We start from the raw sequence: 17,374 nt of genomic DNA, 5'->3' as shown, positions 1-17,374 counted from the left end.
TATAGTTGCCTCCAGGCCCCACCCACTCGGCTGAGGCCCCGCCTTTCTCTGGTGAAACCCCTCCCACTCCTTCCACCAACACCCCGCCCCCTGCAGGCTCTCTCCGGGTGCACGGAGTCGTTTAGCGTTCTTTCCCGGGAAGACCTGACTGAAAATCTGGAAAAAGGGTCGGGAAACTACTGGAAGCATATTGCGCTTGCGCACGAGGGTGGGGCCGGAAGTCGAGGCGGGGTGACTCTGCTTCCGCCTCTGGTTTTGCTCCAGTGCTTGGGTTTCTTCGCGGCCGCTCGAGATGAACCGATTCTTCGGGAAAGCGAAACCCAAGGCTCCGCCGCCCAGCCTGACTGACTGCATTGGCACGGTGGGCATTTGACCATGCATATAAGTAGGCTCAGGACCTCTGACACACCCGACCCCGCCCACCCCCGGCGCCAGGCCCCTATTCCTCCACTTCATTCCTGGTCCTGGGCCCCTTACACGTCGGCCCTTTCAATCCCATCTTCTCTCCTTCATCCCTGTTACCCAAGTCATTCCTAACGCCACAAACCAGGGACCCCCTAACCCTGTCACTGCCTTGTCCTACCTACACCCAACGCGTTTTGATGCCCATTGTCCGTCCACTCGCTCTCGCCTTGATCCTCTCACCTCACCCAGCCCTAGGCCCACATACCCTTCCCACCTCGTTCTGCCTGATCCCTTACCCTTCTATCAGCTGTCATCCCCAGCTCACATCAGAACTCAGCTTGATACCTTAGGTCAACATGTCGGTACCTCAATCCTGGATCTCAGTAACACAAAACTCAGAATCCTGACCCCTCAGATTAAACCACCATCCCCGATCTAGGAAATGGCATTAGATCTACAATCAGCTGGTATCCACTGGGCACTGGCCCATTTCATGCACCTCTTGGATGAGCTCTCAGCCTGGCTAGTCTCTGATTCCAGGGAAATTCCAACTCAGCCCCGTGATTCTCAAATTATTATCTGCCCCAACCCACTTGAGGGCTAGCTGGTATATCAGAAATGGGGCAGTATGGCAGGGAAGGTCAGAGTATAATTTATGAAAGCCCAGGGTTTCTGGTTGGGAATACCCCTCTTTGCTAACCACTGCTTTTCACCCTTCCCCATAAGCTGCTTTTTTTCTTTTCTTCCTCTATATTCCTTCCTCTCTACCTGCCCCTTCTGAAATAAGTGTATTGCAGTAACTACCAGTGCACTTGATGTTTTCCCCCAAGGTGGACAGCAGGGCAGAATCCATTGACAAGAAGATTTCTCGATTGGATGCTGATCTAGTAAAGTACAAGGATCAGATCAAGAAGATGAGAGAGGGTCCTGCAAAGGTAATGTAGGCAGCAACTGCTGCACAAGGTGCTGGCACAGCCTACTTTTAACACCTATAGAAATAGAGCCTAGTGTAGGGGCTGTGAGCATCCCTACTGAAGAGATGCTTACAATCTGGTAAGGAGAAAACGTGAGGGTGTTTCCTTTAGGGAGGACAGTTTGCAACCAAATATGGATGGGAGGCTGGGATTTGATCTTGTGGAAAGAGATGCTGATCACATGTCTAGAAGCATGTATATGAGAATTAGCCCATTATACTGAGAAGGTAGTGATCTGGAGAGGAGGACTAGGCTGTGCTCAGGATCAGTGACTTGCCAAGCTGGTCAGATTAGGTTGGTATATTAGACTGCTTAAGGAGTGGCCTGCTGGGAAAAACTGAACTAGGCATCCGGAACCAGTGTTCTAATAGTAACACTGTCATTGCCTAGTAGTTTTGATCTTGATAAAGTCACTTATTTTCCACTCCTGTTAGGTAGGAACATAAAATACTGTGTTTAAGCACGTGGACTGTGGATATAGAACTACCTTGTTTTCTCCAGGTCCATAAGTTATTAACCATGTGAGCCTGGGTATATCACTGAACCTCTGTTTTCCCATATGTAAAACAGAGATAATACCTGCCTTACAGTGTGAGGATTAAATGAGGTAATTGATGTGACCTGCATAGCACTACATCTAGTACACAGTAGCACTCAGTAAATGTGAATTATGATCATCTGTGAAGTAATATCTATTTTTCCTTCCTCATTGGAGAAGACAAGTAAAATGATCTACAGAATTCTATAGAAAAGAAAGGCCTTTCCCATCCCAGCCATCTTAGTGGATGGTGTGGAATGAAGAACCACCAGAGGCAGGAAAGCCCATGTAGACTTGAGACAATGAAAGCCCAAACCATGGTGATAGGAAACCAAAGAATCAGTTTGAAAGTGAGTTCTGAAATCAGTTAACAGGAAGACTGTGCATGAAGAAAGAACAAAAAGGGGAGAGATAAGGTTGATATAAAGGTTTTCAACCTGGAGAGGTGAGAGATTGGTGGGGCCATTGTTACTTATTTCCAAGGTGAGGTAAGGTTTAGGAGTTAGGAATTGTTGAAGTTAAGTTGATAGGCTATACAAATGATGACTCTCCCTAAGGCAACTAGATATACAGAATCAGCATTTTGGGGGCTAGAGGTAGAGATAATATGCATTAGAAAAAGGGAAAGTAGTTCAGGACTCTGGGATGTGGGATGCAAAGACAGATAGGAGCTAAGGCTTAAAGACTAGACCTTAGAGATACCTGCCTTTGGGAGGGGAAGAACAGAATCCAGGAGCCATTATTTCTACTATTTTGAAGAAAAGAGGAAATAGCCATGTGAGTTTGAGGCTATTGGAAATTTCTTTTACTGTATGTGTGTTTTCCGCTTTATTTTTATTAAATCTTTTTCTTTCCAGAATATGGTCAAGCAGAAAGCATTGCGAGTTTTAAAGCAAAAGCGGATGTAAGTTACATACACAATCTCTTTCCCTCTAGCAGGTTTAACTAAAAGGGAAATGATCTTCCATTCCTTCAGGTTTTCATACTATTTTCTAAGCACTCTTGATGTAATTACGAATTTTCATTGACGTGCAATTAAATACAGTTAGCTGGGTTCTTCCCCACTATGTGTTCAGCAATGTCTGTTGTAGCAACTTCCATCTAAATAGAACTTTTTCTGTTGTGATGGAGATGTTCTATATCTGTGTGTTCAATATAGTAGCTGTTAGCCACATGTGGTTATTGAGCACTTGAAATGTGGCTAGTGTGACTAAGGAATTGAAGTTTAAATTTTAGGCAATTTAAATAACCTAAGTAGCTTTATATGGTTAGTGACTACTGTTTTGAACTGACCAGATCCATAGGGTTGGTTTTCCTATTATTTATTTTCGAGTGTGCCTTTTTTGTTTTTGTTTGTAAAGTTAGGAATCCTAAATGTTTGTTTCCTCCCATCATAATAAATTTTAAGATCCTTAATTTGTTTTAGGTGACTATGTCCCAATTTTGAGCACAAGCTAAGGTATCTTTGGTGCCTACCTCTGTGGACTGTTCAGCTGATGTGATCCTCTACAGGGTTTTGGAGGTTAGGTGTAATTTGCTGTTAAGAAACTAGAAAGATTATCAATATCTGTCTTCCTATTTTTAAATGACTTTTTATAGGATACCAGACACCATCTTCCTCCTTTTAAATTAGATCAAATTGGAAAAAGAAATTGTAATGCCTAGACTGGTGGGAGTGTCGTGAAGTGATTTACCTTCTTAATTGGTAGCATTGCTAGTTTTAAGTAACCTTTTTTGCTATAAAAAGAATACAGGTTCATTGTAGAAACTTGGAAAATACATAAATATGAACAGAAGAAAATAAAATTGACCTAGATTCTTACTACTAGAAATAACCACCTTCAAAATGCTAATTTCTTCCAGTTTCTTTTCTCTGCCTCTGCATATGTGGTATGTGTCTATATAACTTTTTAGAAGAAAACTGAAATTGTATTGTGTATATGTAGGTTATCCTTTTCCACTTAATGTTATATCATGAGGCCGGGCGCGGTGGCTCAAGCCTGTAATCCCAGCACTTTGGGAGGCCGAGGCGGGTGGATCATGAGGTCAAGAGATCGAGACCATCCTGGTCAACATGGTGAAACCCCGTCTCTACTAAAAATACAGAAAAAAATTAGCTGGGCATGGTGGTGCGTGCCTGTAATCCCAGCGACTCAGGGGGCTGAGGCAGGAGAATTGCCTGAACCCAGGAGACGGAGGTTGCGGTGAGCCGAGATCGTGCCATTGCACTCCAGCCTGGGTAATAAGAGGGAAACTCCGTCTCAAAAAAAAAAAAAAAAAAAAAAAATGTTATATCATGCGTATTTCCCTGTTCTTTTAAATATTCTTTGGAAATTTTATTTTTTTTAATGAGATTATAATATTCTACCATTTGCTTACACCATGATTGGACCATTCTTTTTCTGGTTGGATAGTTAGATTGTTTCCAAATATTGCATAAAGACCATAGTGACAGAAGTCTTTGAGTAGTATTATAATTTGATATAAAACTTTATTTTAAAAACATTTTGAACACCAGACATTATATTAAGTCAGATGGATTACCTATTTATGAATACAAGATTAATAAAATACACCTGAGGCTGGGCACAGTGTCTCATGCCTATAATCCCAGCACTTTGGGAGACCAAAATAGCAGATCACTTGAGGTCATGAGTTGGAGATCAGCCTGGCCAACATGGTGAAACTCCAAGGCGTGGTTGCACAGGCGTGTAGTCCCACCTACTTGGGAGGCTGAGGCAGGAGAATCGCTTGAACCCAGGAGGCAGAGATTACAATGAGCTCAGATGGCACCACTACACTCCAGCCTGGGCGACAGAGCGAGACTGTCTCTAAACAAATAATTAAGTAAATAAATAAATAAAATAAAATCTGCCTGTCTTCAAGGAGTTCAAAATTCTGGAAAAACATTTAGCTATATGTATGAAGAGCCTTAAAAATAGTTTTACCTTTTGCTCTAAGAATTTCACTTCTGGATATTTATCATAGGAAATAATTATAAAGACATTAAAATATGCAGCAACACAGAAAAAAGCAAATGCTATAATGTTAATTGGAAAGTAGTGTTATAACTAAAATACAGTAATGTGCTGTATAACAATGGTTTTGTCAATGACAGAACAGACTGCATTATATCACTCTGGCTCCTATAAGGATATAATACTGTATTTTAACTGTATCTTTTCTATATGATGTTTAGATACATAAATACTTACAATTGTGTTACAATTGGCTACAATACTCAGTAGAGTAACATGCTGTACAGGTTTGTAGCCTAGGAGCAAGCAGTAGACTATATCATATAGCTTAGGTGAGTAGTGGGCTATACCATCTAGGTTTGTGCAAGTACACTGTCTGATGTTTGCACAGTGATGAGATTGCCTAACAACATATTTCTTAGAACATATCCCCATTGTTAAGCGACTCATGATTGTACATGCAAAGGAAAAAGACTGGAGGGACATATCAAATGTTATTTGTGTTAGAATGATTAAATTGTTTTTGCCAGTTTTTCTGTGTGTCATCTAATTTTTAAGGTTTTTGCTCCTTTTTTTTAAAGAAAATACTCTTATTTAGTGTAAGGATACTTTGTTCTTCAGGATTTCTATCTGGCTCATATATTTGCCATTCTCAATTTACTCTGAAAAGGTATGAGCAGCAGCGAGACAATCTCGCCCAACAGTCATTCAACATGGAACAAGCCAATTATACCATTCAGTCATTGAAGGACACCAAGACCACGGTACTCCTTTTCCCATTATTTCATTTCTTTATTCTTATTTTCTTTTCCTATGGCTTTTTAAAGACAGTTTAACTGGCCAGGCGCAGTGGCTCATGCCTGTAATCCAAACACTTTGGGAAGCCAAGTTGGGTGGGCCATCTGAGGTCAGGAGTTCGAGAACAGCTTGACCAACCTGGTGAAAATACAAAAAATACAAAAGTAGCTGGGTGTGGTGACGTACACCTGTAATCTCAGCTACTTGGGAGTCTGAGGCAGGAAGATCACTTGAACCGGGGAGGTAGAGGCTGCAGTGAACTGAGATTGAGCTGTTGCACTCCAGTCTGGGCAGCAAGAGCGAAACTCTGTCTCAAATAAATAAATAAATAAAGACAATTTAACCACCATGACTACCTAAGACATTGTGTTTTCTTCTTCCTTTTTTTAGGTTGATGCTATGAAACTGGGAGTAAAGGAAATGAAGAAGGCATACAAGCAAGTGAAAATCGACCAGATAGAGGTGAGACGTATGCTAGTTTCTGCAAGAAGGTACACTAGTTTTTGAGAGAATCCAAACCAGTGTGTGTGTGTGATAGGAAGAGCACAGTAGAGAAATTAAATCCTCAGGCTGCCATTTACTAGTAGAGTGACTTCAAGAAAGGGTACCAAATATCTCAGTTTCCTAGTACCACATACGGTTACAGACAGTCCCCGATTTAAGACAGTTGAACTTAATGCGTTTTCAATTTGATGATGGTGCAAATACTATATGCATTCAGTAGACACCATACTTTGAGTATCCACATAACCATTCTGTTTTTCAGTTTCAGTACAATATTCAGTAAATGACATGAAATACTCAACACTTTATTACAAAATAGGCCGTTAAATGATTTTGCCCAACTATAGGCTAATGTATAAGTGTTCTGAGTACAATTAAGGTAGGCTAGGCTAAGTGATGGTTTAATAGGTTAGATGTATTAAATGCATTTTCTACTTTAAGATATTTTGAACTTATGATGGGTTTATTAGGATGTAACCCTATGATAAGTCAAGGAACATCTATATTATGAGGATGAAATAAATGAGCTAGTATATCTATGCATACAATGCCTGGCCTGTAATAGCATACAGCAGTTACTTTTAACTAACTCAATGACTTTTAGTTTGTTTCTTCAGTGGTAGAGTAGTGATGTTGTTGCCTATTCCCAGGATTGTCATGAATGTTAAATGAAGGTATATAAGCAAAGCGTATGTAAAGGGCTTAACCTAACTCCTGGCATAGTAGACTTGGTAAATCCCTTTTCTAGTAATTCTCCTTAGATTTTTAATAATAATGTCATTAGTTCCTTAAAGTTAGCATTTCTTATTGGAATTGGGTTTTGACCAGGGAGGTGAGCCCTAAGAGCTTGGCAGCTCCTAGCTGTCAGATGAACAGCCCAGGTGGCAAGAGGAGATAGCAGAGGGAGTGAGTGGTAACTGGTCAGAGGAGAGAGAGTCTTCCTTTCTGTAAATAAAATACTGCTCTTGACCTTTACCCCCTGACTAGAATGCTCATTTCCTTGAGTGCAAGGACTTACTTTGTTCACTGCTGTATCCGCGGTGCTCACGATAATGCCCTGCCATAATTTGTGCTCAGAAAGTATTTGATGGATGATGAATCAGAGGTTATAAAAGGAGATAAAAATAAAAATAAAAAACAGGAGAGAAGGAGAGAAAGCAGTACAGCCTGATTCAAGCAGTGTTTGTTGGGTGAGCAGTTACTGCATACAAGGCATTTTATTGCCTCTGCAAAGGTAGTTTCTGGTAATGCTGATCTTTAGTAAGAGTGAAGGCATTCCTCCCCTTTCTTATTTTTTCAAGCACCCCTCCTTAGGTTGCCCTTGGCTGTTTCTAATCCTCCACAAGTGTCTGCATGCATGGAATTAAACTTTGTGATACTCCGTAGGATCTTCACTGATAAAAATGTTCTGTGTATGCATTTTTTTTTTTTTTTTTTTTTTTGAGACAGAGTCTTGCTCTGTCACCCAGGCTGGAATGCAGTGGTGCGGTCGGCTCACTGCAGCCTCCACCTCTTGGGTTCAAGCAGTTCTGCCTCAGTCTCCCGAGTAGCTGGGACTACAGGCCTGCGCCACCATGCCTGGCTAATTTTTGTATTTTTAGCGGAGATGTTGGCCAGGCTGGTCTCAAACTCCTGACCTCAGATGATCCGCCCACCTCAGCCTCAAAAAGTGCTGGAATTACAGGTGTGAGTCACCACTCCCAGCCATCTTTTTTTGTGTAATACTGTTTGCTAATAAAATATAATGAAATGCAATGGTATTTTCTGCTTTTAGGGTTCCTTGTGTTTTAATTAGAGGTATTTAATATGAACAAAAGAGAAACTTTAGTCTTTGTGAATGTTTTGTATGTCTCTTCGTCTTTCACCTGTGGTTGTCTGTCTGTCTCCCTGCCTAATTATCCTTTTCCTGTCCTCCAATAGATTGCCAGCATGACAGGTGGAGAGCCCCTTTAACTCTTTTGGTGTGTATGTGTCTTTGGTTAGATTTGAATTTTTTGGTTAGATTTATTTTTCTAAAATGCTTTACTTGGAAAACATTTCCATTGTTTTATAGCTTTAACTTTTTATTTTGCTGTTCTCTGTGTGTGTGTAGGTCTGTTTTTCTTTTTTCAGTTTCTGCATATTACTACATCAATGTTGTTTTTAGCTTAGTGCTTATATTTTTTTATATTGCTTTTGTTTGTTTATACAACAGAGAACCAGCTAATTCTTTGTGGGATGAGTTTTTTCTGTGTCTATCCTGGAGTCTGTTGCTAGGAATCCTATTCATAGACGATTTGGGAAGACATGTTTTGATGTGTAATACTATTGTATAAGCTTGACTTGATTAGCTTTCTCTGTTATTTTCACTGTCTTTTAATTATTACTCAGCCAGTGCTTCTCTGTGTAGCAGAGTGTTAAACATGCATATAATGCTGCAGTTTGGTACTTGGAAATGCAGAAAATCAAAGTTAAAAAAAATTCTTTTCCCCTCCATTTCACTACCCTTTTCACCTTTATATGGAAACTCACTCTAATTTGGGGGCCAGGAAGGAATTTTCTTTTTTCCTTTTTCTTTTGCTGTTCCCCAGGTTGGATACAGTGACTCAGTCTCAGCTCACTGCAACCTCTGCCTCCCAGGCTCAAGCCACCTTCCCACTTCAGTCTACTGAGTAGCTGGGACTACAGGCATGTGCCATGCCCAGCTAATTTTTGTATCTTTTGTAGAGACAAGGTTTTGCCATGTTGCCCAGGTCGCTCTCAAACGCCTGAGCTCAAGTGATCCACCCACTTTGGCCTCCCAAAGTGCTGGGTTTACAGGCATAAGCCACTGTGCCTGACAGAATTATCAAATGTCTTGCATTGCTGTAGAAATTCTGAAGGATAAATGGTGCTGATTTGGTCCTTTTGCTTTATCAGCACTAGTTCTGTTCCCATCTGTGTGGAATTTTAATATATGAAGAGCAAATTGTTGTTCTGCACATACTTAATACAGTGAATATATATAGTATTAGGTGCTTAGTGTTTTACATATATTATTCCAGTGAACCCTTACAACAACCCCAGTGAGATGTGGCTACTAATAATTCCATTTTACAAACAAGGAAAATAAGGCTTAGAGACATTACTTCTCATTGAGTCATGGCAAAATTGAACTTGGGTATGTCTGACTCCAGAGTCTCACTCCTAACCATTATACCAGCTGCCCTTTGTGATACTATACCACTTCTTAGATTGGTTTCACATTATAGTTTACCCTTGAATAGCACGTGCAGTTTGAACTGCATGAGTCATTTACATGAAGATATTTTTCAACCAAAAGCAGATTGACAATACAGTATTTGCAGGATGCAAAACCACCTATATGGAGGGCCAACTGGGGACTTGGATATGGGCACATTTTGGTATAGGCAGACATCCTGGAACCAATGCCTTGCGTATATCAAGGGACAACTGCATTTTTAGCCTTGTAGTAATCTCCCAGTTGAGCACAGGTAGATTATTCATACATGATTTATGCACTCAGTCCATTTTTTCACCAGCCTTGTCTCAACTGTGACACCTATCATGATTCCCTTTCTGGTTCTCCATCCAGGATGGGCCATGTACAACTAACTTTTTGTACCACTTCAGTAGTTTCTACTCTTGCCTTCTTTCTCTACACAGTATAATCATCTTTGGCTGACTTGAGAAGAATAATTTGCTTGTCTCAATAACTTCCCTGTCTTCATTAACTAGAAAAGGATTGATAGTTTAGATCAAGATGGTTGCTTGATTTAATGTTCAAGTTATACATTCTGTAATAGTGGAGAGCGGATGATCATCTGTTCTCACATAGGACTTTGGACTTCCATGAAGCACTTTAAAATCAAATGTGGCTGGGTGCAGTAGCTCATGCCTGTAATTCCAGCACTTTGGGAGGCCGAGGTGGGCGGATCACCTGAGGTCAGGAGTTTGAGACTAGCCTAGCCAACATGGCGAAACTCCGTCTCTACTGAAAATACAAAAATTACCTAGGCATGGTTGTGCGCACTTGTAACTCCAACTACTCAGGAGGCTGAGGCAGGAGAATCACTTGAACCCGGGAGGCGGAGGTTGCAGTGAGCCGAGATTGCACCATTGCACTCCAGCCTGGGTGACAAAGTGAGACTCCATCTAAATAAATAAATAAATAAATAAATAAAGTAAAAAATAAAATGTAGGCGGGTGGATCACGAGGTCTAGAGATCGAGACCATCCTGGTCAACATGGTGAAACCCCATCTCTACTAAAAATACAAAAAATTAGCTGGGCATGGTGGCGCGTGCCTGTAATCCCAGCTACTAAGGAGGCTGAGGCAGGAGAATTGCCTGAACCCAGGAGGCGGAGGTTGCGGCGAGCCGAGATCGCACCATTGCACTCCAGCCTGGGTAACAAGAGCGAAACTCCGTCTCAAAAAAAAATAAAAAAATAAAATAAAATAAAATAAAATGTGAGATCACCAATTCTAAGCTTTAAGTTCATATTTTGCCACCAAAAATAGGTGGGGGATTATGTGGGTCAGTAACATTCATAGTTATTATTAGAGGACATCTTTGGGCTTGTGATTTTTAATTCTTTAAGCAATCTCTCATACTTTTAATTGGAAGGAATGTTTAAGAGTTACTTGAACCTGTCCTTTAGAGGAGTGTCTGCTCAGTTGTTGACATTAAGAAATTACTAGCTAAAGACTGGGACGGGGAGGTGAACTAACAGTTGTTGAGAACTGTTTATGTGCTTGGCATTTTACATTATCTTTTTAAAAGTTGCTCATGTCTATATTCAAAGGAGAATGTAGGGGAAGTGGGTACCTAGAAGAAAACGGTAAATGAGAAAATCCTCTCATACATATTTCCATAGGATTTACAAGACCAGCTAGAGGATATGATGGAAGATGCAAATGAAATCCAAGAAGCACTGAGTCGCAGTTACGGCACCCCAGAACTGGATGAAGATGACCTAGAAGCAGGTAATTTATGAGAAAAATAATCTATATTTAGTTTTGGAGTCCAAAAGGAACAACTGCCTGGAACCTTTTCCCCAATGCTAGTGAAAATTTCTATCAGGATTTCCTGAAGGTTAGTTTATGGTACTGTTCCTGGGCAAAGAGCTTGCGAGGCAGCCACATCAGATTGCATACTCCACCAATAACAGTGGGATGTATCAACTCTGACGGAAGGTCCAGGTAGAGGCCTTGACCTGGTGCTTAGTATGTGTAAGTATCCTCAATCTGGCCTTTCCTTGCTATATTCCTTTTGATTTTGTTCTCCCTATTTTCCTAGTTGGAGTCCTTTCCTTCAGAACAGCATAACCAATTAAGAAACAATAGTTAGGGCCAGGTGCAGTGGCTTACGTCTGTAATCCCAGCACTTTGGGAGGCCAAGGTAGGCGGATCTACTCAAGCCCACGAGTTCAAGATCAGGCTGAGCAATATGACATAATCCTGTCTCTACAGAAAATACAAAAATTACCCAGGCATGATGGTATGCACCTGTGGTCCTAGCTCCTTGGAGGCTGAGGTGGAAGGATCACTTGAGCCCAGGAGATATAGGTTCCAGTGAGCCAAGATCACGCCACTGTAGCCTGGGCAACAGAGTGAGACCTTCTCTCAAAAGAAAAGAAAAAAAAAGAAACAATAGTTGGCAAATACTTAATATGCACCTGCTGTATGCCAGGTACTATACAAGGTGGTAGGAATTTAGCACTGAAGAAAAATGCAGTCCCTACATTCATGAAGTTTCTCCTCTACCAGTGCAAGACATAAATGGTTTGCTTCAAGTAATTAATTACTAGAGCACAGGCTATAGGGAAGAAGTAGGGGGTACCATGGAGGACATACTAAGGGACTCTAACCTAGTTAGTAGTCGGGGAGAGATATGGGACCTGAAGGATGAGTAGGGGTTAGCATGAAAAAATGAGAAGTGTTGTCAAGTGGCCTCAGGGACAGCAGTCTGGAAGCTATTGCTATAGTCATTTAAGAGATGATGGTGGCTGAGACTAGCTAGGGTGATGGTAGCAGAAACAGACAGAAGTGGACAGATTGAAGAAATCTTAGAAAGTCGAGTGGACAAGACTTATTGATTGGTTGGATGTGGAAGAAGTGGGAGATGTCAAGGGTGGCTGTCAATTTCTAGCATGAGTAACCGGGTAGATGACTGAACCATTCCACACTGGATTTCTATTGTGTGATTCCCCTGTTACATTACTGCTGCTTCTTTCCGGCTCTCTCCATGGTCTATTTTTGCTTAGAACCTTTTTTTTTTTTTCATTTATTTCTTTATTTTTCAATTTCCCATCTTCAGTTGCCCCTGATGAGTCTCTACCTGCTGTTGTCATTCCTCTTGACTACTTCCAACTTATTTTTATTTTACCATAGACTTATTTTTAGAGTCTGATTTCATGTAATGGTCACACAGCATACAACAATCTCATACCCTCTTTCACTGCCTTCTTTCAAGTTCATCAGTAAATGAGAGAATTTATTAGCTGCCAGTTTTCTTGCTTACATTTTTTAAAAATGTTGACTGTTTTGATCTCAGAGTTGGATGCACTGGGTGATGAGCTTCTGGCTGATGAAGACAGTTCTTATTTGGATGAAGCAGCATCTGCACCTGCAATTCCAGAAGGTGTTCCCACTGACACAAAAAACAAGGTGAAAGCTTTTTCTGTTTATATTTTAATTCAAAATAGCAAAGGCTTATGCTTGACCATAAGTCTGGGAATCTAAAATGTCGTCTTACATTAGAACAAAGACGGTTCTCGGCATTATTTTGTGAACCCTTGAAGGTCCAGTTTTTCTGTATTCAATGATGAACTGACTGCATAAATACTGTCACTGAGGCTCAGGAATGTTTTTATACAATGACAATTTATGTAACATACATAATCACCTTTGTTGTGAGCTGGCACTGGGCACCACTGATGGGTCTTAGACATTTCCTGTAAAAGCATAAGCAACACATAGGTGAGACTTGCTAAGTAGCAGTGACAATGTCTCACTCACCATACACACGAGTTAATTATTTTGGGTGGATTTTTAATTTTATTTGCGTTTCTTTTTCTTAGTTTTTTTTTTTTTTCTTTTTTTTCCTGTACACACAAGAGTTTAGAATGGGTGGACTTTTTAAACTACAGATAAATAATTTAAGCATAAAACTTAATGTAGAAAGATTCTAATTTAAGGCAAAAGAATCCGGACACCTGGCACTAAGTATGACTAATTGCTTAGTTGTAAGCTTTTGTTTTCCTTGCTTCAGCAAAATGCAGATAATTACAAGTATCTCACATAATTGTTGTGCAGACAAATTAGATCTTCTATGTAAAAGACTTTGCAAACTTAAAACTCTGTTCAAATCTACATGATTATGGTTTTTTTTTTTTTTTTTGGAGACACTCATTCTTGTCACCCAGGCTGGAGTACAGAGGTGTGATCTTGGGTCACTGCAACCTCCCCCTCCCTGGTTCAAGCGATCCTCGTGCCTCAGCCACCCAGGTAGCTGGGATTACAGGTGCACGCCAGCACGCCTGGCTAATTTTTGTATTTTTAGTAGAGATGGGGTTTCACCATGTTGGACAGGCTGGTCTTGAACTCCTGGCCTCAAGTGATCTGCCTGCCTCGGCCTCCCAGAGTGCTGGGATTACAGGTGTGAGCCACTAATAATGACAGCCAGGCTGGGTGTGGTGTGACTTTGGACAAAATAGCAGAAATTTATGTCTTCTTTCTAAACCTCATCAGTTTTTCCTACCTGTAAAATGTGAGAGCAAAGGGCAGGGAACAGGTAATTTCTTAGATCCATTATTGCTGATTGCTGTTAGTGTACATCTTCCTCTGTTGCATCCCTCCCTTCTCTGTTGGGCCTGGGATAGTCTTGCCTTTCTGAACTGCCCACTCCTCCCTGACCTCTCTGGCAACTTCAAGGTCCGAGGTCCATGGGTTGCTTTTTCTTAACAACCCATGAAATAATTTTATTAACACTACCATAGCCCACCTTGTTAATTTCCTAGTAACAAGTCCCTGAAGCATCTATGTTATTTCCACTTTTAGAAGGTCACAGATTCCTGAGTTAAATATGCTGTGGATATATGGAGTTTTTGTTGTTGTTGTTTTTATCTTTTCGAGATGGAGTCTTACTCTGTCACCCACCCTGGAGTGCAGTATCACCATCTCAGCTCACTGCAACCTTCACCCCCAGGTTCAAGCAATCCTCCCACCTCATCCTCCCAAGTAGCTGAGATTACAGGCATGCTTTACCACGCCTGGCTAATTTTTTGAATTTTTAGTAGAGATGGGGTTTTACTATGTTAGGCTGGCCTTAAACTCCTTACCTCAAATGATCCGCCTGCCTTAGCCTCCCAAAGTGCTGGGATTACAGTTGTGAGCCACTGTGCCCGGCCTGTTGTTGTTGTTTTTAAAGTAAAGGAATAAAAGAATGGCTACTCCACAGATAGAGCAGTCCTGGTTTTTTTTTTTTTTTTTTTTAGTGATAGTGGTATCACTGCCTATGATTATAGTAAAGCATGATATGAAAGTGACTCCCTATCCGAGGGCACTGCTCCTTCAAGGATTTGGGAGGCTAGGAAAGCTATTGGTCCACATTCAGGATCAGAGTGAAAATGCAAATATGGAGGCAAGAGCCAACTCCATAACCTTTCTTCCTTGACCCTCCAGCCTCCTTTTCCCCTTTCCAGGTTTACTCTTAGATTTCTCTTTCTCTCTTTTTCACTCTCTTTCCCCTGTGGAGGATCCCCCTTTTGGTCCTTTCTAGTTCTCTTCTTGATTCATCACTTCCTCCTTTACCTTTCATGAAAAAGCTCATTCTCACTTTTTTTTTTTTTTTTTTTTTTTTTTTAGACAGAGTCTTGCTTTGTCACCAGGCGCCAGGCTGGAATGCAGTGGCGCAATCTCGGCTAACTGCAACCTCCGCCTCCTGGGTTCAAGCAATTCTCCTGCCTCAGCCTCCCAAGTAGCTGGGACTACAGGCATGCGCCACCATGCTCAGCTAATTTTTGTATTTTTAATAGAGATGGGTTTTCACCATGTTGGCCAGGATGTTCTCGATCTCTTGACCTCGTGATCTGCCCGCCTCAGCTTCCCAAAGTGCTGGGATCACAGGCGTGAGCCACCGCACCCGGTCAAGCTCATTCTCATGAGTGGGATTTTGGTTTTGATTGATTTAATACGTAGAAATGAGTTTTAACTGTTAAATGTTTGTAATCTTTTTTATCAAGTGGAAAAATAGTGGCACTAAACATTGCTTCCTTTTTACAGGATGGAGTTCTGGTGGATGAATTTGGATTGCCACAGATCCCTGCTTCATAGATTTGCATCATTCAAGTATATCTTGTAAAACAAACACATATTATGGGACTATCTTTCCAAATTTACCATAACAGATTTAGGTTTCTTTCCTTGCTTTGAAGGAAAGTTTAATAATACACTGCTCTTTTATTTTTTCCATTAAGAGACTCATTGCTTGGGAGATGCTTTCTTTGTACTAAAATTTGATTCCTTTTTTTTCTTATGAAAAATGAACTTAGTTTAAAAGTATCTTTGGCTTGTATGACTTGTTTCCATTCATTAATAATAATTTGAAATAAAACTAAGGAAATGGAATCCTAAAAATCTATGACAGTGTAACTCTACAGTCTCAAAATGACTTGGTAAATCGTTAAGACAAAGATGAGATTATTGGGGCTGTTCATATTATGAGTCACAATCCTTTTCTATTGTGTTATAGGTTGGTTAAAGTGATGGGTTTAGTTGTGTCTTATGAACAAAACATTACTATGTCCAGTATTGGAATGGAATTATCACTACTGTATCATGAGTGGGTATTTTGATTCTATAGTTCCCTCAGTATTACATCTTGACTTGTAATCAATAATGAATATTTCTTGATATTTAATGTATAGGACATTTATTTATACTCAATAAATATTTTTCAAAAGGATATAATTTTAATATCACTTCAGCTTAAAACCTTTACTGTGGAAACCAAATTTAATAGAATTCTAATGTCATTTCAGCCTATCACTCCACTACAGAAACCAAATTAACCAGTAGCATTGTGAGGAAAGAGCAAGGAACAGTCTGGGCTTGGGCCCTGGGTCTACCATTTACTAACTATTGAGTAGTCTATTCAGCTTCTCTAACCTTCTGTTTTCTTATTAGTAAAATCATGCTTAGCTCACAGACAGCTTTTGTGAGGAATAATTGAAGTAATGGTCATAAGTAACTTGTTAACTGCAACAACGGGCTAGTCTCAAAGGAAGGATTTTTAACAATAAAAAAGCAATGGCTTCATTCTTTTCTTGGAAGGTGCCTGAAGTGCTACAGCAAGTTCAACTCCTGCCCAATTTCAGAGTCTTTAATGATCCTGTCCTCCCTTCTTCACTCAACTTCTTGCCAGCAGCATTCCCCCTCCAGCCTAGCTGGGTGCCTCACACTGTCATCTGTACCCGACTCTCATGTGTCTGCAGATCAAACCAATATGCATTTAGGAACACCAGCTTTGTAGAAGTCTCTGTACCAGCCCAGGAGTTAGTGAGAACAATCACATTTCCTCTCTTCAGGAGTTCACTCTTGTCTAGTTATAAGTGGGGATAAGATAACATATGTAACCCTCTTCCATCTCCAACCTCACCTTCTCAAGAAGCCTTCCAGAGGGAGCAAACATACAGTATTCATCATTACCTTCTTGAAATCTTTCTTGGCTTTTCTGAGTTCTGAGTTTTCTTCTAATCTGACCCACTTATTCTCTTATATGAACACCTCTTAGCCCCTTGAATATTTCTTTCATTATAATTCCAATCTGTACTCCCCTTGAGAAATCTCACACCCACTAACTATTACCTATGCACTAATGACTCAAAATGACTGTCACTAGCCTAGCCTTCTTACTCTTATTTTCACTTCTGGGCATTTCCATTTAAATGCCCATCATTACCTAGAATCTAGCATTTCCAAATTAAGCTCATTATCTTGAAGTTCACTGTCAGCAAACATTTCTCTTTGATTTCTTGTCTTGCCTAGTGTTACCAGTGACTCATATATTGCCCGTTTTAGTGGGTGATATTTAGCCCTCTCACTAGATTGTTAGTGCATTGGATACGAGTGAACCATCATTCTACCCAAATCTCTATTCTCCTGGCTTTTGTGACAGTACTCTCCGGTTCTTCTG

General features: G+C 40.5%; 1 protein-coding gene across 1 annotated transcript; it reads left to right on the top strand.

Annotated features, from left to right (window-relative positions):
- The first annotated feature begins 95 nt into the window (after positions 1-95).
- CHMP5 (charged multivesicular body protein 5) lies at positions 96-16,144 on the top strand. Its single transcript, XM_032299969.1, has 8 exons — positions 96-361; positions 1,236-1,340; positions 2,775-2,821; positions 5,566-5,659; positions 6,084-6,155; positions 11,055-11,163; positions 12,734-12,846; positions 15,463-16,144. Exons 1-8 carry the CDS (start codon positions 293-295, stop codon positions 15,511-15,513), a joined length of 660 nt encoding a protein of 219 aa, XP_032155860.1. The 5' UTR covers positions 96-292; the 3' UTR covers positions 15,514-16,144.
- The last annotated feature ends 1,230 nt before the right edge of the window (positions 16,145-17,374 follow it).

The sequence above is a fragment of the Sapajus apella genome, unplaced genomic scaffold, assembly GCF_009761245.1.
Source record: "Sapajus apella isolate SASKATOON/1434 unplaced genomic scaffold, GSC_monkey_1.0 scaffold42, whole genome shotgun sequence".
NCBI lineage: Eukaryota > Metazoa > Chordata > Mammalia > Primates > Cebidae > Sapajus > Sapajus apella.
The sequence above is the reverse complement of the archived record's forward strand: the minus strand, read 5'-3'. Positions and strand labels throughout refer to the sequence as shown.